At 41.4% G+C, this 23849-nt stretch overlaps 1 protein-coding gene across 4 annotated transcripts in view; it reads left to right on the top strand.

Annotated features, from left to right (window-relative positions):
- The first annotated feature begins 543 nt into the window (after window positions 1-543).
- UBN1 (ubinuclein 1) overlaps window positions 544-23849 on the top strand; it is a 35737-nt gene continuing 12431 nt past the window's right edge. For 3 of the 4 annotated variants that reach the window (XR_011647228.1, XM_058286527.2, XM_004452208.4), the window contains exons 1-8: window positions 544-680; window positions 3885-4172; window positions 7676-7762; window positions 8259-8354; window positions 8697-8831; window positions 9526-9629; window positions 10278-10716; window positions 22873-22943. Coding sequence is in view for 3 of the 4 variants with exons in the window: in XM_058286527.2 (XP_058142510.1) it covers window positions 3924-4172; window positions 7676-7762; window positions 8259-8354; window positions 8697-8831; window positions 9526-9629; window positions 10278-10716; window positions 22873-22943 (1181 nt within the window). In the remaining variant the exon portion in view is untranslated. The remainder of the gene's footprint in view (window positions 681-3884; window positions 4173-7675; window positions 7763-8258; window positions 8355-8696; window positions 8832-9525; window positions 9630-10277; window positions 10717-22872; window positions 22944-23849) is intronic. The other variant, XM_058286528.2, reaches the window with a different exon arrangement.

Below are 23849 nucleotides of genomic sequence, written 5' to 3'. Positions count from 1 at the left end.
AACGCCGCGCTCGGCAGGCGGGCGAGGGGTCCGTCCCGCCACCGGCTCCTTTGGCGCGCTCTCGCGACCGGCCGGCTTTCGGGAAGCCCGCGGGTCCGGCGCGGCAAGTTCTCCCGCGGCGCTCGCCGGCCGCCCGCCCCGCCGTCCCCCGAGTGACTCCGCGGACCTCGACTTGGCACTTCTGCGCTTCCGCCCGCGCCGGCTCGCCGCACCGCCGGCGAGGCTCCCCGGGCGCGCGTGGGCCCGGCCATGGGCCGCCCGCCCGCCGGGAGCCATGGCTCGGGCGCCGGCCGCTAGCAGCGCCGCAGCCTGGGGGCCCGGGCCGGCATGAGGACGGCCGCGGGGGGACGTGCGTGGCCCGCGGGGCTGTAGCCGGCGCCGGGGACAAAGGTGCGTGTCTGGGTACAGACCAGGCGCAGAAGTAAACCTGTTGTGATTTTGACACTTTTGAAGAAGTTGTGTTCGGGCTGTTGTGACAACAGGGAGTCAAATGCCGGGCGTAGCGTGGACGCGTTAAAATTAAACAGTGAAATGGAGACTCGGAGGAGCGTTCAGCACAGTGACTGCCTAAACTCCAGGATACCCGCTAGAAAATAAAATTTTCGGAAAGACCCCAGTCGCAGTTGCAGACCTAACTCTTAGAACCGGAGTTTTCTTGAGTTACCGACTTCGTTGAAAAGGTAGCCGGTCCACGCGCATTTCCCGTCTGCATTTTGTCATACCCAGACTTGAGTTTTTAGCTTACAGGGTTGGCGTCAGACTGGTTTTTCGTAGGAGACAAATTTCTCTGAAGTAGCATGAATTACTTTCAGGAACTGTCATTTACTGTCTTGTTTTGTTTTAAAAGCAAACTACCTATTTAAAGTATTTAAGATTTCCAGGAAGAAGTTTGATAAAACTCAACATGCATTCCAAATTTAAAAACACTTATGTTTTGAGGAGTTGAAAGATATCTTAACTTGATAATGAGGGTGCCTTTAAATCAACGCATTGCTCTGGCAAAGAATATCATGTCTAATGTTATCCTGGAAGCTCTAGCCATTGCAATAAGGCATGAAACAAAAAATAAGAAATCGATTTTTCAGGAAGGGAAAGACAACACTCATTTCTAGAGATGATAGGGTTCCCTATTTTGAAAAAAAGTCAAGGGAAAACCATTAAAGCTATTAAGAGTTCGGAAAGGGACAACTACATAATCAACATACAAAGTTCAATTTTCTGTTTCACCACTAACTGGATTGAAAATATAATAATTAAGAGGTCCTATTTACAATGACCAAAACAGCAACAACAAAAAAACCCTGAGATACCAAAGAAGACTTGAGTAAATGAGAGTAGCATTCTTGTTTAATAACAGTTGAGGTTTTTTTTAATAGGGATGCTTTTGTGGGTAGGTTACTAAATCTTTACCCTGAATAATGTTCAACTCGAAGTTGATTATTTAAAAAATTAGCTTTTCTCAAGCTTTTAAGTTTTACTAATATTTTGTTTCATTTACAGATTAAGTTTTTTGTTGTTGTTGTTGTAAAAAACTAAAAATTCTTGATCTTTGACAAATGTTCAGTTAAGGCACTGGTTTAACAGATTAAATTCCCCTGAATATTTTTCCAGATGCTCAATTCTTGTAAATACTTAAGACATTTGAAAAAAGTGAACTTAGAAGCCTGATAGTAAAATCTTATCGCGGACTTAAGCAACTCTCATTAGGTCTAATAAGCTTGTGTCAATCAAGTTCTTTTTAAAAGAAAGTGTAAACACTTTTCAAACTTAATTATATTTCTTAAGCATCTCAAATTAAAATTGTAAATCTAATGACATTCTTTGATGCCTCATTCCCTTCAGTTTTTCAAATGGCTTAATAAAAAGCAACAGCACATTATGATTATTACAAAACTTCATCTAAAATCTTACCTGAAAGTGGTAATACACTGTAGCTTTGCTTTGCTTTATTCTCTTGTTCTGTTTCTATAGCTTTGGCTTCCCAGTCTTCAACTAAGAAGAATTTTACCATTTAAGTGCGTGGAAGTTAGTGTGTCTAACACTTGGACCAAAATAGATTACGTTTTTGAATTTCTGACTGATTAGTGACACTAGGACCTGCCTGGTTGCCACTCCTGGGGTGACTTTCCTGAAGCATCCCATTGATGAATGTGCTGATTCTCTTACATGAGGCTTTGCCTGTTCCTATCACTGAGGGACTTTTCAGCTTTCAGCTGGGATTTAGGTTCACAACCCAGTACTTACAGTATGTCCTGGGTTTTATGGTCATAATGGAAAAACGAGTATTGAATATACAGAAATGCATCTTTATATATGGATTTATATGATATATACATAAATATTAAGGTAAAAGCTTTCTGACAAAATGCTCATTTATGATTCAGTTATAATAAAAACACGCCATTTGGGGAACTTAACAAAATGTTTCTAAAATTGATCTGAAATAGTAAGTGGGCTGGGGTAGCCAAGTAGTATTTTTAAAAGAAAAATGATAAAGATGAACTTTCAGTTGAAGATATTAAAATATACTGCATAACTTTAAATGGCTTGGTACTACATTAATACAACCAGATGGAGTTCAGAAATAGACCTTAAGAAACTTAAAACCTGGCAGGGGAAATAGGGGTTATTTAGTGATTTATGCTGGGAAGAAATCACCCCATACCTTATAGCATAATATATTTCACTTGGGTTAAAAAGTTAAATGTGAAAAAATCTGTCTATAAAAGACTATGTAGATAAATTCTTGTACGAGATCTGTTTGGAAAAGGACAGTCTAGGCATAAAAGAAACATGAGAAGTCATAAGGGAAAAGAGCCTGTTTTGGCAGCATAAAAAGTTAAAATTACTTTCATTCTACCTCATTCTAAGTAAAAGTAAACAGTAAATTACAAACCAGGAATGTACTTGTGAGAGAGATGACAGGCAAAGGGATATATCTATTCTATATCGAGGGCCCTTAAAAATAAATAAAAAATTCACCATTCATTCAACTGTTTCCTTATCTCTGGACATTTGGGTTTCCTCCATTTTTTTCTATACAAACAAAGCTGCAATGAATATTGATATGGTAGAAAGCTCACATTAGAATGTAAACTTGAAAAGTAGGACACAAAATTATTTGTGTAACACAAAAAATGTATATATTATATATTTGCATATTTATATTCTCTAAACCCTTGGAATTCTGGGACTCTGAATCTATGTCGAACATTCTCAAACAATTTTGAAGTTCTTGGGCATGTGATAATTTGTCTCTTTGCCAAGACCCATGTTTGGGCGGTGAGAGGCTGGTGCTCAAGAGCCAGTAACTTGGTTAGGAAAATGAGCCTAGTAATACCTCACCTGAATCATTGGTTCTTTGCTTATTTTAGCATACCCAATAACTTTCACAATGTGATGAAAACTCTTTCATTGTGTGCATTGGCCCTAATGAAAGTAAGCTGCTGGTGATGAAAATAAAGAGCTCTTAACAAAGTGTTTATTCTCAGCCAGGTAAAAAAGTGTTGGGTAAATGAAATGAAAAATAATATTTTGTGGTAGGATTTGCAGTTTTGGGAATTCTTAAGAATTTGTCAGCTTGGGTTCTCTAATGTCAAAGGATTGTTACATATATGTAGAAAAAGATTGAAAGGAAATATGAGAAACAGTGGTTATCTCTGAATAATAAGCTTTGGGGTGTTTTTCATATATATATATATATATGAAAAATATATTCCCGTAGAGTATTAAGCAGAAAAAAGCAATAAAATGGCAATTAAAGTAAATTTAACAAGGATTCTTTTTGATTCTGAAATTGTTTTAAACTTAAATCTGTATAATTGAGCAGAGAAGTCATTTTTTTCATCTTGGTTTGACCTGACCCTACTTTCCAATGTTAACAGAAGCCATGCAGTGACAACCACCAAGAGTTGTTGGTAGCCATGTCGGAGCCCCACAGAGTCCAGTTCACCTCTCTCCCAGGTTCTCTGAATCCAGCGTTTTTGAAGAAATCTCGGAAGGAGGAGGTCGGGGGAGCAGAACATCATCAGGACACTGAGCCGGCTGCAGCAGCTGTTCGGATTACACTTACCCTCTTTGAACCAGATCACAAGCGCTGCCCAGAGTTCTTCTACCCAGAGCTGGTGAAAAATATACGTGGGAAAGTGAAAGGCCTTCAACCTGGAGACAAGGTATGCCCCAGCATCACTCTGCAGATCTAAGGCATGGGTGTCAGTCTGCACCTGCAGCTCCCTTGGGGTGGAAATGAGACTGGAGAGTCTGCCCCACGGTCACATTATTCATCCCAAAGCATGAACTGGGATGGTTTAGTCTCTGGGCATGAAGGGATAGAACTCTTTCCAGACGTATTCTCCTGATTTATGCTAGTGAAAAAGGTATGGCATATCCAAGGCTAATTTTGAATTATGACTTATATAAATAAAAGGAACAACAAGTTTTTCATGCTAAATCTATAAAAGTTACATGTACATGAGAACAGTCTCTGGCTGCTTCAGTGAAGGAAATCCATGCTGGACATTTTTTTCTTCTAAGGGACTCTCATTCTTTGTCTGGTGTAAGGGCAGACGAGCAGAGACAAACTGTTGATCTCTTCCAAATATGGTAGTATTCTGGTAGTTTCTTTACTTGGATAGACAGAAACCTGTTTTTGGCTTTTAAAAATTTTTGTTTGAATTTTCACTTTTTTTGTTGTTGTTGCCAGAATTGGGTTTGTTAACCAAATGTTAATCAATTTGATATAAGTGGTTTTTTTGGTTGTTGTTTTGGTTGTTTTTAAGTGTTCTACTTATTTTCCTGACAGATTTGTTTTACCTTTTAGTATGGACATTTTCAAACATGCACAGAAATGAGAATAATATAATAAGCCCCCATGTATCCATCACCCAACTTTGTTAATATTTTGGCAGTTCATTAACATTTTTTAAATAAAAAATTTTAAATTGAATTATGTATATAAGACAAGTACACAAATGATAAATGCATGGGTTGGTGGGTTTTCACAAACTCAATATACCCATGTAACCTGCATTTGGATCAAGAAATAAAACATTTAGCAGGACACCAGAAACCTTCCTTATTTCCTTCAAAGACACTGCCCTACCCTCAACCACTCTCTTGGTTTCTAATGCCTTATATCTATTTTTTAATTTCATATAAATGGAATGATATACTATGAGTGGGAGTTGGGTGAAGAGCATTTGAAATACTCTGTATACCACACACTGCACTCTGAGAAAGATACATTGAGTCCCTCAGATGCAGCATTTCGGTCTCCTGAGTGAATCTGGGTACCTGCTCATAGGGTGTTTGAGGGTGAAATTAGATCACCTAGGTAAAGTTCTAGCAGGCGTCTCAGTGGTAGGTGCTCAGTTGTGCTGTTCGGGATGAGCATGTTTGGTTAGAAGGATCATCTGCTTTGCTCAGATAAATATTTGTTTCCTTGAATGGAGACCAGTGAGTCTGTATCAAAGGTCAATCTCTGTTATATGAGGGCCAGTTAGGATGAGAAAACACCTTTTTACATCCCTTCATAATCCCTTTTCCAAAGTGACCACAGTGTTCGCTTCCTTAAGAGAAAGAGAAAGAGAAAACAGGGACTGGGTAAGGTATTTATTTATGGACTGAAACCAAAATTAGTCACCAGTAATTGGAACCCTTATACTCTGATTTCACCTTTTTTTGAGTTCTCAATACCCTTCTCCACTACAGAAAAAAGCATAGAGCATAAACACACAGGAGACTTTGGCTCCGATTTCAGGGAATTTACTACTGGACCATGGGTTAAGAACCCATGAATCTGTGTGACTACTCTGCAATTTAAAAGTACAATATAATTGGACAGATTAATTTCCTAATTTAGCATTTGTTACAACGTGAAAGCTCTGTGCTGGATACTTGAGGACTGTGAAAAGGTGGAGAAGACGCCATCCTAGCCTCAAAGGAATTTGCAGTCTGGTAGATGTTTTAGGAGAATATTATTTACAAAGGTGAAGTTACAGTGTGGTGACTGTTTAAATAAAAAATAGGCCCTTCAGTGCTTAGACAGAGCAGAGCTTACTCCCAGGATGCTGAATTTGGACAGAGCTAGACCTTCCTACATTGAAGAAATAGTTATTGTAAGACTACTGTTTGTAAAACATTAGGAGTACACATTGGCTCCAACCCTGCTCGAGATTGCTGGGATTTTTTTTTTTTTTTAAAGATTTATTTATTTATTTAATTCCTCCCCCCTCCCCCGGTTGTCTGTTCTCTGTGTCTATTTGCTGCGTCTTGTTTCTTTGTCCGCTTCTGTTGTCGTCAGTGGCAAGGGAAGTGTGGGCGGTGCCATTCCTGGGCAGGCTGCACTTTCTTTCGCGCTGGGCGGCTCTCCTTATGGGTGCACTCCTTGCACATGGGGCTCCCTTACTCGGGGGACACCCCTGCGTGGGGCGGCACTCCTTGCGCGCATCAGCACTGCGCATGGGCCAGCTCCACACGGGTCAAGGAGGCCCGGGGTTTGAACCGCGGACCTCCCATGTGGTAGACGGACGCCCTAATCACTGGACCAAGTCCGTTTCCCTGGGATTTCTTACAATTATTTTAATCTCTTAAGTTATATGTGATCATTGTAGAAAAATTAGAAGATACAGATAATTGCATATTTTGAAGGCCACCACCTTTGTGGTACATAACATTATATATGTTCCATAATAATTCATGATAAATGTATATATCTATATGCATTATATATTTATTACAAAGTACTTAGGTTCTTCATGGATGGGAGAGATTTCGGTAGGCAAGAGATGGGAGGGTGGGATAAAATAGTTTTTGAAGAAGCATCCAATATTTAGGTATTGTTTTGTTTTGCTTTGTTTTGGTCTACTCTGAAGTCTTAGGTGTACTTGGCGCAGGCGTCTTTTAAAACTAAGATTTCTTGCCCAAGAAGTTTAAGGTACAACTCTGGAAATTTTACTTGTTAGAGAAAATGAAAGAATAAGTTTATGAAATAAACTACGAGAGACCACATGAAAATGTTTTGAGTGAGTATTGTGTTTGAGAGGACAAGAGACGTTTATTGATCCTTTTAAAGACAGGCTTCCAAGGATGGGGAGTGTCTTGCTCCTGAGGATGGGTATAACTTTCAGTATCTCAGAGAAGTTCAAATTCAGACCATTCCTCTAAACAGTGATATAGAGAGCCTGGTTCCCAGGTAACTCTCAGTAATATACACTGCATTCAGGGGTTCTTAACTTTTTTTGAGCCATTGACCACTTTGGCTGTCTGGTGACACTTATGGACCCCTTTGTAAAAATATTTTTAAATGCATAAAATAATTTTTAGGGTTACAAAGGAAATGGACTAACTATATCAAAGCACAGTTCCTGCGGGGTGCCCATCCCTGAGCAAAGGCCCTTGGCCATATTCGGAACCCTGGAGAACCTAATACTGTGGTAGGTGGATTATAGACATTTAATACAGTTTTGTTAAATTACATGGATGCAAGTTTTACTTTTTTAAACAACTAGAATAAATACAGAGTAGTAGCATGTTTTCTACTTTGATTTTTCTGAAAAACTTGTTTTTATCATGCCATTTTTTGTAGATGTTGAGTGGTCAGTGAAAGTTCTATTAATGTGAATAAGATTGTGGAATTTTTCATGACTTATTTTTTGGGGGAATGGTCTCTTTACAGAAGAAAGATGTCTTGGATCCTTTCAATGATGAAGAGAAGGAAAGGCATAAAGTAGAGGCCCTTGCCCGGAAATTTGAAGAAAAATACGTAAGATTTCTCAGGCCACAAAACAACCTCATTGGGTGGGAAAGATTTCCAGACATTTCCATATTCCCTTAGTGGATGGTCATTTAAATTGATACTGATCTGGAAACAAGTGTAGAGCTTGAAAAGGAGAATATAGCCGATAAACAAATGTATTAATGTACAAAAATATCTCTGGCTAGAAATACTGTATGTAGTTAAATGGACAGATGAACGAAGGCACTCTTACCCTTCCTTAGAATAAATGTTTTGGTATGAAGCATTAGAAGCCATAGTTCATTTTTCTATCTCAAGCCATTTTATGCAGATAAAAATGTTTTTAGAGAAAATCTGTCTTCAGGGAAAAGACGTTTTATGGCATGTATGTGACTGGTTTCAGTGCATTACAGTCTTCAGTCACTAGCTTAGAAAGTTCATGGTAACAGCTAATTCTGTTATTAGAATTGTTTTTTGTTTGTTTTTATCAAGAAGCATGTGAGCTACTGTTTTTAAATTTTAGGGTGGAAAGAAACGTAGAAAAGACCGAATTCAGGACTTGATTGACATGGGGTACGGTTATGATGAATCCGATTCCTTCATTGATAACTCTGAGGCAGTAAGTATTTATTGAAAATGTTCTGTCAGAAGTGCCACAGTTGAGCTCCTCCTGATAATGGCCAGGAGGCTACAAGTGGGTGTGCCTTCCTCTTGGGATGAAAAAAAAGCAAGACTGAGGAGAGTTCAATCAACATCCTTTATCTCAGCCTTAGGTCCCACATCTATAAAATGATGACCAGATCTGTGCAAAAAACCACCTAGCTCTGACATTTATGATTGACCAGAAAGGTTGTCCTAGCACGCTGTCAGAAATGTGACCGAGAAACACAGTAATGTCTGTTTTACACCTTGGAATAGAGCACCAGAATTTGGAGCTGACCATTTGTTTTCTCTCCTTCAGTATGATGAGCTTGTTCCAGCTTCTTTGACTACAAAGTATGGAGGATTTTACATTAACTCAGGAACCCTGCAGTTTAGACAAGCATCAGAATCTGAGGATGATTTCATTAAAGAAAAGAAGAAAAAGTCCCCAAAGGTTAGAATGTTGCTTGCGTTTAAGGTTTCTAGGAATGCTTTTTCATGTGACCATATAAGGTCAGTAGTTGACCCCCCCCAGAATATGCAACCATTTAGGGTTCCTCCCGAGACCGGTAGGAAGAAATGAGCTGTGTACCTCCTCATGTGAGGTTGGAGGGCTCTGTTCAGCTCTTGTCACTGTGTTCACATCACACTGGCGTCCCAGCAACCAGCAGGGTTAGTTTCTCGAGGGCCTCTGGAAGGGTGTGGAGTGAGGGAAGTGTCTGCCAGCTGGCTGTGTCTCTTCTGTGGACATGCAGAGGACTTTGTCCAAGGGCTGCCAACCCCATGAAAACAAACTAACCTGAAGATCATGCTTAAAAACATATCTGCCTCTGCCTGTGTGTTAAAAATAAGAGATACAGCCCACAGACACGTGGCTTGTTTACACCCTGCTGCTTTTTGGAAGTTCGTTTCAATCTGGAAAGGTTTCTTCTCAGACAGAAGGAGGTCCCACTGTTGCCTCAGCCCCAGGTGTTTCCAGGAGACACTGTCAGTAGGAATGTAGGATTGAAATACTGTGCGTTTGTGGTTTTGTGGTTCCATGTCAGGGACCAAACTTAACGTTTTCATAGGGCAAGGCCAGTGCTGTGTAGTGTACTTGCTCCCTGAGTTAGGGAGCTGTGTAACTGTGCCTTGTCTTTAATTCTCAGAAGCGGAAGTTGAAGGAAGGTGGTGAAAAGATAAAGAAGAAGAAAAAAGATGACACTTACGACAAGGAGAAGAAATCGAAGAAGTCCAAGTTTTCCAAAGCCGGGTGAGAGGCAGCAGCTTCTTTGCTAGGATCCAGTCTGAACTGCTAGGGTGGGACACCTGGGATCCCAGTTTCTGGAGAGGCAGCAGGGCTTGGCCTTGCCATCTCCCTTCCGCTTCCCGCAGTGCCATTCCTCCGTCTCTGTATCAGATACCAGAGTTTCCTTTGTTCCACTGTGATTGTTGGTGGCTCTTTCTGTCACTTTTTGATTGAGTTTCTCGTTCTCTTGGGCACCTCTGTTTCTGCCCCAGTTCTTTCTCTCTCCGCTCTTTCTCTTTGTCTTCTGTGGTCACGCTTCCTTTTCTTTGCTTAGTTTCACCCCAGCAGCTTAAGTTGGTGCTGTTCTCTGCTGCTCCTGCTTTCTCACTTTAAATATTTTTCTTGCCCCCACGTTTTTATTTTGCAAGTTTTTATTTTAGCCTGGAAGTGGTTTCTGAAAGCCCATTAGGTATTTAGTGTTATATGACATTGTTTTGCTAACCTGCATTAAATTTCAAGCTTTGGTATCAAGCTCTGTGTGCCCAGAGGAGGGCGGACTTGTGATGGTGCGGCCCTCCTGGGGACTGTGGCAATGGGAGTAGATGAGGTGCTCTGGATTTCCCTTTTGAGGTGTTCTGCAGCCTGAGTAACCCATTTCTCCCTTGCTTACAGCTTCACAGCCCTCAATGCCAGTAAGGAGAAAAAGAAAAAGAAATACTCTGGGGCTTTAAGTGTTAAAGAAATGTTAAAGAAATTTCAGAAGGAGAAAGAAGCTCAGAAAAAGAGGGATGAGGAGCATAAGCCTTTAACGGTCTCATCCACGGAAGCTCAGGGCCTGCGGGAGTTGGAAAGCACCTCTGACCCCTTGCTTTCACTCTTCGGCTCTGCTTCCGACAACGACTTGCTTCAGGCAGCCACTGCCATGGACTCACTGACTGACTTGGACTTGGAGCAGCTGCTCAGCGAGTCTCCAGAAGGGAGCCCCTTCTGTGACGTGGATGAGGAAAGCAACTCTCTTGGAGTGGGATTGGACCCGGAATTCAGGCAACCCTCTTCCCTCCCTGAAGGCCTGACAGCACCCCTGGAAAAGCGCATTAAGGAGCTGGCTCAGGTATGGTGGCATTGTGTGATCAGGCTTTCCTGGAATACTGGTTCTGTACTGCCCAGAGAGACCCTTAGTAAGTGGGCAGTTGAAGCCTATACTTTTCCTAAGCTCTCTTCTTATTCCTGTGTGAGAAAACTTAGAGTAAAGCTTTGCCCATCAGGCAGCATAGCATCTTTAAGGCCGTTCCTGGTTCCTTCATTCCTGGAGAATTTACTTTCTTCTAGGGAGATTTTTCTCTCCTTCTGTTTTCTGCCTGTCAGTTCCTTTTCCACAGACTATTGTTCCTTTTGTGCTACTGACTGACGCTTATTTTACCAGCAGCCAGCTGAGGCAGATATTCAACTCTTTAATATACCTTTTTTTTAAAAATCTTTTTAAAACATTTATTTTTCTCCCCTTCCCTTCCCCCCCTCCCTGCAGTTGTCTGCTCTCTGTGTCCATTCGCTGTGTGTTCTTCTGTAACCACTTCTATCCTTATCAGTGGCACCGGGAATCTGTGTTTCTTTTTGTTGCGCCTCTTGTGTCAGTTCTCCTTGTGTGCGGTGCCATTCTTGGGCAGGCTGCACTTTCTTTTGCGCTGGGCAGCTCTTCTCACAGGGCACACTCCTTGCGTGTGGGGCTTCCCTACACGGGGGACACCCCTGCATGGCACAGCATTCCTTGTGTGCATCAGTACTGCACATGGGCCAGCTCCACATGGGTCAAGGAGGCCCAGGATTTGAACTGCAGACCTCCCATGTGGTAGGTGGATGCCCTAATCCATTGGGCCAAGTCCGCTTCCCTAATATACTTTTGAATGTCATGAAAATATACAAAGATTTGCAAATATGTAAGGTACACAGAAAGTGTATACTTAATTGCAGCTAGATTTCAGTTGCTGCCTTGATTCACAAATCATCAACTTAGGTAGTATAATCAGGAATGCCTGAAAATTGGGATAAATAAAATGCTTAATTTTAAATGCTGTCCATGTCCCTTTAAAAGCAAGAGCAACACTGTGATAACATTTACCTTTTAGTTTATTTGAGGCACCGTGACTTTAACGCCATCTCCATTGACACTTACAGTCTATAGCTGTTAGTTTAATCTCAGAGATTCTCCACAGTATTTCCTTATGTGTAATATCCCTGTGTTTTAGGGCAGGGTGAAATATAAAGGACCAATGCTACAAATGGTTTTCTCACTTCAAAAAATATTAAAATATATGATGTAAATAATCTTATTTAAATCTCCAGCCCTTCCTCATTAGCCTGTGTGTAGTGTTGCTCGTAAGTATTCTATACGAATGTAATGATTTCAGTGAATTGTGCTGTGTCAGGGATTCTGAGTGTATCTTAATGTCACGTTAAGGTGGAAGCAGTTAAACCTGAACTTGCTATCTTTGAGCATACTGTGCTACTTTTGCCTCTTGGAATCAGGGTTAAAAAAAAAATTACTCCTTATTCTTTTAAAAACTCCTACAGTTTGCAATCAAATTGTTTTGTAGCTTCTGAAAATCTTATTAGATAAGTAAGGTCTATGTGACAGTCTATTGCTTTTTATAGAAGATATTCAAAACAATTCTTGGATGTTTTCCCTGCCTTGCCATAGGTTGTGTTCTAGTCTGATAACTTATACTTATCATTTCATTTTCTTGGGAAAGATATTGGCAAATTTAGTGGAAGTGAAATGGTATAATATGAAACAGTGCTGTATGTGATGCAAGAAATCCTCACTTCCCAGAGTCCACTTAGTGGACAAATGGTTAGCAAGCGATCCTTCAGTTAAATGTTAAGTCTTGGTTATCTGTGACTGCTTGACAGAGATAGGCTTTAAGATCCCAAACAAAGCTAGACTGGGTCCTGATGGTGAGGTGGCAACCAGGAGAGATTTTGGCTTACTAGTTTGAAAATATAACATTGAAGTATGAAACTGACACTTAGTCATTACCTGATCTTCTCCTGTAATAGCATTAAAAAACTTTGGAAAATGGGGTGGAAAGTGTATGGAAATTACCTGTCATCCCACCAATGTAAAAACTACTTTCAGTTTGCATATTCCTTTCTAGCCTCTGTGTATGTTTTTACACAGTTGTCATTATGGTTGCGAAGAATTGTTTCTTGTTCTTTTCACTTAATATTACTACAAAGCCCTCACCATTTTTAATGGTTGCATCAAAAAGAAGACTTAGTTTAGAAAGTTACTTAATGCCACACCAATGGATCCCCAGGTGCTCTGTTCCAACCAGGGCAGTGTGCTTGGGAATATGTAGTCTTCCATGTAATGCTTCTTCCTAGATATGTGAGTGCCCTACCCAGATCCTTTTGAGAATCTGTTAGGAGAGAAATTCTTCCCTGGAAAAAAAAAAATGCATGTGTACACAAAAAAATTGCATATAATTTCCTAAGTCAAGAATAGATATTTGGGTCTCTAATGAGGGGCCCTGTCCTAGATCTTGAATGTACATTGCTTTTTTTTTTTTTTTTTTTGAGGTACTGGGGCGAGGGATTGAGCCCACCTTCTGTGTGGGAAGCTGGTGCTCAGCCACTGAGCCACATTGGCTTCCCTGAATTGTTTTTTTCATTTGTTTGTTTGTTTTCTTAGGAGGCACCAGGGATCAAACCCAGGACCTCCCATGTGGGAAGCAGGTGCTCAGCTGCTCAAGCCACATCCACTCCCTGAACATTGCATTTAAAAAAAAAAAAGATTTACCTATTTACTATATTTTTCTTTTATTTATCCCCCCTCCCCCAGGTGGTTTGCTCATTGTTTGCGTGCCTTCTCCAGGAGGCACCGGGAACCTAACCCAGAACCTCTCACATGAGAGGTGAGTGCCCAACAGCCTGAGCACCTCTACTCCCCACATTGCATTTTTAAAGCTTAAATTAAACTTGATGTTTATAACTGTAATATTAGTAGTGTTATTGTTTCATCATTTTGTTTTTCACTGCCCTTATTTTTTCTCTTCCCTGTTTCCTTTGTTTTTATAATAATATTGGTTAGTTTTTAAATCTTGGCCCTAAATGGTTCACGTTTCAGTTTCTATTGCCGTCTGAAGAACCATCCCAAAAGTTCAATGACTTAAAACAGCCATCTATTCTATTTCTCCTAATTCTGTGAGTTGGCTGGTGGTTCCTTTTCTGGTGTTACCTGGTGTGTTATGTGCTACCCTCAGCTGGCAGGTTGGTTGGGCCCAGGGGTGGCTGGTCCTCTGTCCCCACTTGCTTCTTCCAGGGCTTCTTCAGGGCTTCTCAGGATGGCTGAGGTGGAAGGATGCTGCCCTTAAGGTCTAGCCTTAGATGTTCTATGTTTAATGTCACTTCTACCACCCTCTACTGTTCAAAGTGAGTCACAAGAGCAGGCCAAACCCAAGGGTTGGGGAGCTAGAGGCCACCTCTCCAGGCGGGGAGTGCTCCATGCTAGGAAGGAGTTGGTGGTTTGCAGTTGTCCACAGTACCTAAGCTGATTCTCATCTGATACATACCAATCCCCTCCAGAAAAACACATTCTTCATAGGAAGCAAAAATTAGATTTATTTCCTGAGATGGTAGATGCCTGTTCAGTGTTTGTTTTCTTCTCATGCTATCCCATGTTTTTATTCCTTCTTGTATCATACATTTTTATGTGTCCCAGTTAATCCAGTGATTGGACTTGACTGGCTTACCCCATCTTCTCTTAATATGCATCGATTGCGTCTTTTGTCTTGGTGGTTGGAACATGCAGGTGTTAAGAAGGCGTAGGAGAAGTGGTCACAGAAGAGCACACAGCAAATGGACATAGAGAGCAGGCAACTGCGGGGGGAGAATAAAAAAAAACTTAAAAAAAAAAAAGCGTAGGTTTGTGCCCCTTTGGATTGTTGTCTTTTTGGAGCCTCTCAGCCTGACGACCCAGGTCTCTCTCAGTCCTCTTCAGTCAAGGTGAGTGGGAATAATACTAAGAACAGCAAGGAATCAGACCCCATGTCACCACCCCTTCTGCCTCCTCAACAGCTTACCTTTCTATAGAGTTAGAGCCCTTACACCCCAGAGGATTCCAGGAAAGGGGATGGATCCAAGAAAAATAAGGAAGAGGGAAAACCCAGCCTGTATGAACTTTTTGAAAAAAGAAAAGCATACCAGATTTGGTTTTGTTCAGTAAAAACAGGTATAGTATGTAAGATTCTGATGTCGGTGCTGAAAGGTTACAAGTGGCATTTCTTATAATAAATAAAACAATGCATTAAAAGGCTCTTGGAACTATTGTAAGTCTTCCTGATGTGGTACTTAGTTTAGCTTCTTTTACTAGTTAGTTTAGGATTAATGGATTTATATAGCTTCTGGGACAAGGGTGTCTCTTCTTGGTTTTGAAGGACCTTGCTTCTGAAAGACTGTCAGATATATATCCAGTTCTTTTAAACAGATTATTTTAAAATGCAATGCTTGATTATCATCAGTATTAAACATGACCTTCAGAGATATTGCCTATGCACTTCAGAAGAAACAATCTTTTAAAAGATTAAATGGGCAGAAAGCTTCTAAAGTATTGGAGAAATGGTTATCTAGAAATGTTTTATTTGAAACAAGCTATTGATGGGTCTGACAGATGGTGGGGCAGTTGAAATACATAATAAAGTAATTAGGTTGAATTAATGTGAAGGTGCTTCAGGATCTTATAACTAGCAGTATAAGCCTAAGCAGACGAATTACTCAATTTTATTTGCTCACACAATCACAATTCCAGTACACTGAAAATGCATAGGTTAGAATTCTGAATGCTTCTGAAAGTAGGAGAAATTGGCAGGCAAGTGGGTTAAAACAGCATCCATTTCCCTTCTTCTGTGACTCATCTGCTCCACCCCCTTTCCATCTCATGCCTATGGGCTTTCCTCTAGCCAAAGGGCCTTCAGAAGCTTGAGTTTTGCTTCTTTTCCAACTTATTTAAGTTATTAAGTTTCTCTTGGGTTTTTAAAAAATACTTATTTCTAGTGGTGACAACATCACAGGTATTGATAATACTATATATTATTTTCTTTAGGAGGTACTGGGGAGTGACCCTAGCAACTTGTACAAGCAAAGCAGGCATTCAGCTGAGCTACACCTGCTCCGCTTCAAGTTGGGTTGTTTTTTTTTGTTTTCTTGTTTTTTTTCTGAGATTGCGGGGCTGGGGATTGAACCCGGGGCTTTGATATATGGAAGCCCAGTGCTCAATCACTGAGCCACATTGTCTCCCCTGAGCTGGTTTTTTTGTTTGTTTTTTATTTTTAGGAGGCACCAGGGACGGAACCTGGGACCCTCCCATGTGGGAAGCAGTGCTCAACCTCTTGAGCCATATCTGCTCTCTCCAAGTTGTTGTTATTATTTTTAAATTCATTGATATATATCACTCACATGTAAATGTATATAAACAATAAATGTATAATAGTTGTGAACTTACAAAACAAACACACACAACATCAAACAAATGTATATAACATCTCACCCTACCACCAATAACTTGCATTGTTTTTAAACGTTTTTAATAATTAGAGCATTGTCAAAATATTACTACTAAACAAAGTATTTTTTCCCTAACCAATCTGATTATCTTTATATCATTTATATATGAACATACTTAAACAATTAAGTGTATAGTAAAAGTTGTGAATTTACAAATCAAACATGCATAACATCATACAGGGGTCCCATACATCAACTCTTCACCAACACCTTGCATTGTCATGAGACATTTGTTATAAACTATGAAAGAACACTGTCAAAATCTTACTACTAATCATAGTTCTTATCTTATATTTGGTGTGTTTTTCCCCCATCCCACCCTATTATTATTTTTTTAAATATATTTTTTATGACAGAAGTTGTAAACTTATAAAACAGTCGTGCACATGTGCAGAATTCCCAAACAATACCCCTCCCTCTTACTACTAATCATAGTCCTTATCTTACATTTGGTGTGTTTTTCCCCCAACCCACCCTATTATTTTTAAAATATATTTGTTATGACAGAAGTTGTAAACTTATAAAACAATCATACACATGTTCAGAATTCCCAAACAACACCCCTCCATCAACACACCACAATGTGGTGTGTCATTTGCTACAGATAAAATAATAATCATCTGATTATTACCATGTCCATAGTGTACATTTGGCTCACATTTTCCATACTGCCTCTGTATCAACACATACATCTTTTGCATGGATGCAAGACTATTACTACTACTAACCACAGTCTATAGGTCACTCCAGCTCTGTTTTTCCCATACTTCTCCACATTCCAACACCCCGCAGTAGTGATATACATTTGTTCTAGCTACCAAAGGACACTCTTGAATCGGTACCATCAACCACAATTCTCACCCACCTCTTGGCTTACTGTGCTGTCCAGTTCTTAGATTATTCTCAAGCATTCTGTCGATTGGATTTACATAACTAGACTACCATTTTCAGTCACATCCCCATTTATAAACTAGCTGTTACTGTGTGTTACCATCCACTCTATACATTTCCACACTTTTACATTAAGGCTGATTAAAACTTCTACGTACATTAAATATCAGTAGTCCACTCAGTCCTTCTCTTATCTCCTTTAAAAATCTACCTACTACCAGCTCTTGAAGGTATTTTCCAATAATTTCTTATAGAAGTTTTATGGTTCTTTTATTTTTAGTTTTTTGATCCATTTTGAGTTAATTTTTGGATAAGGTGTGATATAGGGGTCCTCCCTCCTTCTTTCAGCTATGGATGTTCAGTTCTTTTAGCACCATTTGTTGAATGGATTGTTCTGCCCGAGCGGTGTGAATTTGACAGGCTAGTCAAAAATCACTTGACCATACCTGTGACGGCCTGTTTCTGAACCATAAATTTGGTTCCGTTGGTCTATTGTGTCTGTCTTTAGGCCAGTACCATGCTGTTTTTACCACTATAGGTAGGTTTTATGATTTAAAGTCTGGAGATGAGGGTTTGCTTTTCCTTTTTATCATGTTTTTGGCCATTCAGGACTCCTTACCCTGCCAAATAAATTCAGTGATTGTGTTTTCAATTTTTTCTTTAATGCTGGTGGCATTTTTATTAAATCTGTGTATCAATTTGAGTAGAATTGACATCTTAATGATATTTATTCTTCCAGTCCATGAGCATGGAAGGTTCTTCCAGTTATTTAGAGCTTTTTAAATTTAACATTGAGTTGCAGTTTTCTGAATACAAGTGCTTTACATCATTGGTTAAATTTATTCCTGTTTGAGTTTTATCTGTCATTTTATTTTCACCACTCTTTTTGACACTTTTAGTTACTTTTATTGATATAATCTTCATTTCTAGACTCTCTTCCAGGCCTCTCTCTCCTTCCTTTTCTTTTCAGGCTCTATCACACCCTTTAATAATAAAATAAAATTCTGGTCTCTTGCTTAGAAGTTCTCTCAGTTTCTGTTTATCTGTGAATATTCTAATTTCGCCCTCTTTTTTTTTTTTAATATTTATTTCTCGCGCCCCCCCCCCCCCCAGTTGTCTGTTCTTTGTGTCTATTTGCTGCGTGTTTTTCTTTGTCCACTTCTGTTTCTCTTGTTGTCAGCGGCATGGGAATCTGTTTCTTTTTGTTGTGTCATCTTGTGTCAGCTCTCCGTGTGTGTGGCGCCATTCTTGGGCAGGCTGCACTTCTTTCGCGCTGGGCAGCTCTCCTTATGGGGCACACTCCTTGCGTGTGGGGCTTCCTCACACGGGGACACCCCTGCGTGGCATGGCACTCCTTGCGCCCATCAGCACTGCACATGGGCCAGCTCCACACGGGTCAGGGCGGCCCAGGGTTTGAATTGCAGACCTCCCATGTGGTAGACGGATGCCCTAACCGCTGGTCCAAGTCCGCTTCCCTCGCCCTCATTTTTGAAAGATATAAGATTCTTGGCTGGAAGTTTTTCTTTTGTAGTATCTTAAATATATCAGACCACTGTCTTCTTACCTCCATGGTTTCTGGTGAGAAATCAGCACTTAATCTTATTGGATATCCCTCATATGTTATGCATTGCTTTTCTCTTGCTGCTCTCCGAATTCTCTCTTTGTCTTTGGCCTTTGACATTCTGATGAATATGTGTGTTGGAGTTGGTCTATTGGATTCTTTTTGGATGGGGGTACGTTGTGCTTCTTGGACAGGGATATCTATATCCTTCAGTAGGGTTGGGAAATTTTCTACCATTATTTCTTCACATATTCCTTCTGTCCCTTTTCCCTTCTCTTCTCCTTCTGGGACACCCATGACACGTATGTTTGCATGCCTTTTGCTGTCATTTAGTTCCCCGAGACCTTGTTCAATTTTTTCCATTCTTTTCTTCATCTGTTCTTTTGTACGTTCACTTTCAGAGGCCATTTCTTCAAGCTCACCAATCCTTTCTTCTCCCTCCTCAAATCTGCTTTTATATGATTCCAATGTTTTTAAAATTTCATTGATTCTACCTTTCATTCCCATAAGATCTGCTATTTTTCTATGTATGCTTTCAAATTCTTCTGTGTGCTCATCCAATGTCTTCTTAATATCCTTCATCTCTTTAACCATCTCATCGAATTTATGAAGGAGATTCGTTTGAACATCTATAATTAGTTGTCTTAACTCCTTTATGTCATCTGGAGGCTTATCTTGTTCCTTTAACTGGGCCATAGCTTCCTGTTTCTTGGTGTGGATTGTAATTTTTTTGTTGGTGTCTTTGCATCTGGCTTACTAGAGTATTTATTCTGGATGCAGTTTTTCTCTTTAGTTTAGGGCTTCCTATTGTTTCTCCCTTGCTGGTTATGCAGTAGGAGCCAAGCATGTGGTTGGTGCTGTAAACTGTGGAGGCTCAAGCTGCCCTCATTGCACCAGGGACCAATGAATCTTCTTCCAACTTTCTCCCTTGCCAGGGATAGGGACAGAGTAACAGCTATGTGGAATAATCTTCATGCAGGCCTAGACTGTAGTTGCCCAGAGAGACTGATGAAGCTTCACATCTCTTTCTCCCCTGCCTGGGGCAGGGATGGAGCTGCAGGTGTGGGCAGCAGTCTATACAGTGTGGTTCCAAGATGACCGCTGTTGCCCTGGTAGACTTCTGATTTTCAGTCTATGCCTGCCAAAGTTCCCTGCAGTTATCTGTATAGGCTGGTGCAGGGCTCCTCAGCCTCCTCCCCACCAGAGATGGGGTTGAAGCCTAGGCTGGCTGCAGGCTGATATGCATGAAAGAAACTGGTTCCTGCTGACACTGAGCAATTCAGTCAGAGTTTCAGTCAGCCCGGCTTCCGCTCAGGCTGGGGGCGGAGTCAGAGTGGCAGCTACTGTCCTCTTTCTAACTTGGACTGGTTCTCACCCCCCTGTTCCCAGGGTTATCTCTTAGCCAGCTAAGTCTCCCAATCAGTAGCCGAAATCGGCAGCCAACCGTCTCCTCCTCTCCTGTTTCTGGGAAATGGAGCTTCCAATTCCTGTCACAGAGTGCTCCTGGGGCCTGGGGCGGCTCATTCCTGTCACAGAGCGCTCCTGGGGCCTGTAGCAGCTCGTGCTGCCAGAGTCGGACAATCACCGGCCTCCTCGGCTTGGCCGGTAATTTCCTGGAGAGGCTGGCGCAGGTCCCCGCAACTTTCTCCTTGCTGGAGGTGACAGTAGGGCCTAGGCTAGACCTGTAGTCTGACCTGAATGGGAAGAAGCTGGTCCCCACCAGCACTGGGATTTTCAGTCCGCCCTGCTTCCCCTTGTGCCAGGTGCGGAGTTAAGATGGCGGCTCCCAGCCTCTTTCTGACCTGGACAGGCTCAAACCTTAGCTGTTCTCAGGATCAACTGTAGCCCACTGAATTTCCTCATAGCTGAAATTGGTGCCCAACCGTCTCTTCCTCCCCCTTTTTGGGAAAGTGGAGCTTTCAGTTCCAGCAGTGGTACAGTTCCCAAGGCAGCTTGCGCCTCCAGTGGAGGATGGGCACTGGCCTCCGGGGCGTGGAGCCCTCTACTTATGAATCTTCTCTGCAGACAGGCAGTTTCCTCCTTCCACTCTCCCAAAGACATTGCAAGATGCTCTTCTGGCCTCCTGGAGCCCCAAAACAGGTGCTTCAGCTACCTCCAGAGAGCTCTGGGTGTTTGCTAACTGCCCTGTAGCAGGAGCTGACTCTAGGAGCTCCTTACTCTGCCACCATCTTCCTGGTTCTCCTCCAAGTTATTTTCGATTGCTCAGTTTAAGCTGTTCTTAATTTGCATTCTTTCAGTATATCTCTTTTTGTTCATGCATTCATTCACTCAGCCAACATTTACTAAGTATCTATTATGTGATAGGCAGTTGTGGGAAATACGTTGGTGAATGCAACTCAGTTCTTGTCCTCAATGAGCTTATTATATAAATGGACTGATAGATAAACAACTGACTCTAGGACTAAGCAAAATGAAATAAGCTCTGTGATGTTTGGATGGCCAGATTAAAGATATATAAGGTCAGACAGCATTTTGCCTGAAGTATAAAAGAGAAACTCTTGGGAGAACATAGGAATTGGACTGGAGGCAATGGGGTTGACCAGCACCCCCATCCTGTCTTGGGCGATGGCTATGGTAAGCCAGGGCACAGAGCCGAGGGTGGACAGGTTGTTAGAATGTGATGTGAGATGGGTGCTGAAGTGGAAGGCTGGGGCTGGGTCCTGGAGACCCTAAATTCCCTGAGGAGTTTGGGTTTGATTCTAGGCTGAAGAGAAGCCTCTGAAGGGTTCTAAAGAAGGGAGAATACAAGGATTTAAGGATGTGAGTGCTGTTATTGGGACTGGGAAACAGGAGGAAGAGCAGACGTGGGGGAGAAACTAGTGGACATGGTTTCAGTTAAGTTTGTATACCAGAAGATCATCCAATCATAGACGTCTATGAGGTCGTTGGAAATTCTGGTCCTGAGCTTAGAAAAGAGGGTTTAGAACTAGAGGTTTAGATTTGAGAGACCTCCATGCCTCTCTGTTATTTTGAAGTCATGAGGGGTAAGAGGTTATTGGGAGAAGTGTGTTCTAGATTAAACCTTGGGGGCAGTGGGAGAGGTTGGAAGAGAACCCAGAGAATGCATTAAGAGGAAGCCAAGGTGGAACAATTGAGGTGGAGGGTGATTAGCAGTGTCAGTGGTTTCAGAAGGCCTGAGCAGGGTTGATTCCTTCCTCCCAGTCACCTTGGAGTCCTTGTCTGTCATCATGATTGTATAGCAAGTCTGACTTCAGAAACTTTATTTTGCCTGAAGCCTTCAGATGAGCAACTGTGGCGTTTAGATCAGTACTCTCAACTCTGCCGGCACATAGTCAGCAGAGTAATTTTTAAAGAGTGCTTATGCTCTGGACACTTTTTAACAATATTGATTCTTGGGCCTCACCCCCAGAGATTCTGATTTAACTGGTCTGGGGTGGGTGGGGGTGGCTCCCCAGGTGATTTCCGTAACCAGTCAAGTATGAGAACCTCTGGTTAGAGAGACTTTGCAGGGTCTGCTTTTCTGCCTTCTGCCCTCAGTGCCTTGGCTGCCTGCTCCAGTTGCTCCAGGTTCTTCAAGCTTGCTGCTCTCCAGAGTGTTAACTGTGGGAAGCAAAAAAAAAAAAAAAAAAAGGCAGTAGAGTAACCTAATAACTTCCTGCGATCTTGCATAAGTAGGTAGGTAGTAAGGTGCGTAAGTCTGTCAAATGGACTATGTGATAGTTTATGATTGCTGCAAGTACATTATGAATTTTTAGAGAAGGATAATGTCATTTAAATGCTAAAGCTGTACATAGTTTGTTTTTTTGTGTTTTGTGTGTGTGTGTGTCTGTATATGGAGAAAGGCCTTCAAATTTTGTAGGTATTTTGAAAATTGTTTTTGCACTGTATATATAGGAAAATCTGTTTCATGGTTTAGTTGATAGAGTTCTGGGCATAGGAGTGAGGGAGCTGCTGAATTGACCTCTGTGCCAGATGCATCATGATTGCTTTGACTCTGATTTTCTTTTATGTGACTGTTGTTTTAAATCCTGGGATGAACGTAGACGGTCCATAGATGCTTCAGCAGCATTTGAAAAGAGCTGGATGTTACTATGGCTGGAGAATATTGATCACAGGTGAACTTAATCTGGGATTAAGGCAGAGTGGGGAAGGTCGTGGTGAGGGTTTTATTGACAGATGTTCTTTATGGACTGATTCCTCTTTGTGCCTGTGGGTGAGGGTGAGGGTCTGTGAGTGTCAGTGCACTAACAGGTGTTCCTGTCTGATGTGAACCAGGCTGCCCGAGCTGCGGAGGGAGAGAGCAAACAGAAATTCTTCACTCAGGATATCAATGGCATCCTATTAGAGTGAGTATCTTGTTTGGTTGTCTGTATCTGCTGTCACCATGCCTGGGTTGAGCAGGCTCGGGGTGGATTGTTTGGAGGGATATAGACTGGCGGAGAGTAACAAATTAAACTCCGTAAAGGTGACCACTCAAAAGATAACTGGAAAATTGGATTAATACGTTTTCATTGTTTTATTTTATTTTTTTAAAGAGACACTGAATATTTGTCTCCAGAAAATGATAGCCCTTATTAGTCTTAGGCAGTGGACATTGTTAGAGCACTGTACATAATAGTAATAGTCATGGCCTGTTGAGAGAGATGTCTTGGAGAGTGTGAAATGGAAGAGAAGTACCAGACCGTGCAAGTGGACTCCGTGAAGTCTCGGTGGTCTGCTCTCCCATGGGGTGTCCGCAGGGTCCCTCATCAGTCTCTTTCTTACCCTCACTCCTGCCAGCCTTCATCATCCTGTAGCACTTCTCCCAAATACCTGAACCTCAGACACTGCACTGTCTAAATTGGGTTTAAAAGCAAAAAAAACAAAAAAGAAAAACCCAAACATATAAACTCCAAACCAGATTGTTTGTATCTGGCTTTCCAGTTTTGCCAACTTTTCTCCCAGTTGCATTAAGCAGTGGAGGAAGTTTGTCTCTCAACAACTGAGGATTTTGCACATGTACACTTGTCAAGACTCAAGAGTTTTCTAGCACGTGGCCTTGCCTGGTGAGGATCTGTGTGGGCCCCTTGGATAAGTAATAAGTAAGCATAGGCTACAAAGAGTACCTGAGGGTCAGCATAGTTGAGAGATTTGTGTCAACAAGGAACCTACTTGAACAGGTCAAATACAGAAAGCTCAAGGCATTGAAGATAATCTTTTCCTGGTTGTCTAGCTAGGAAACCAGTGAGGATTTCCCTGACTTTATAATCATG

This window comes from Dasypus novemcinctus, chromosome 23 (assembly GCF_030445035.2).
Source record: "Dasypus novemcinctus isolate mDasNov1 chromosome 23, mDasNov1.1.hap2, whole genome shotgun sequence".
Classification (NCBI taxonomy): domain Eukaryota; kingdom Metazoa; phylum Chordata; class Mammalia; order Cingulata; family Dasypodidae; genus Dasypus; species Dasypus novemcinctus.
The sequence above is the reverse complement of the archived record's forward strand: the minus strand, read 5'-3'. Positions and strand labels throughout refer to the sequence as shown.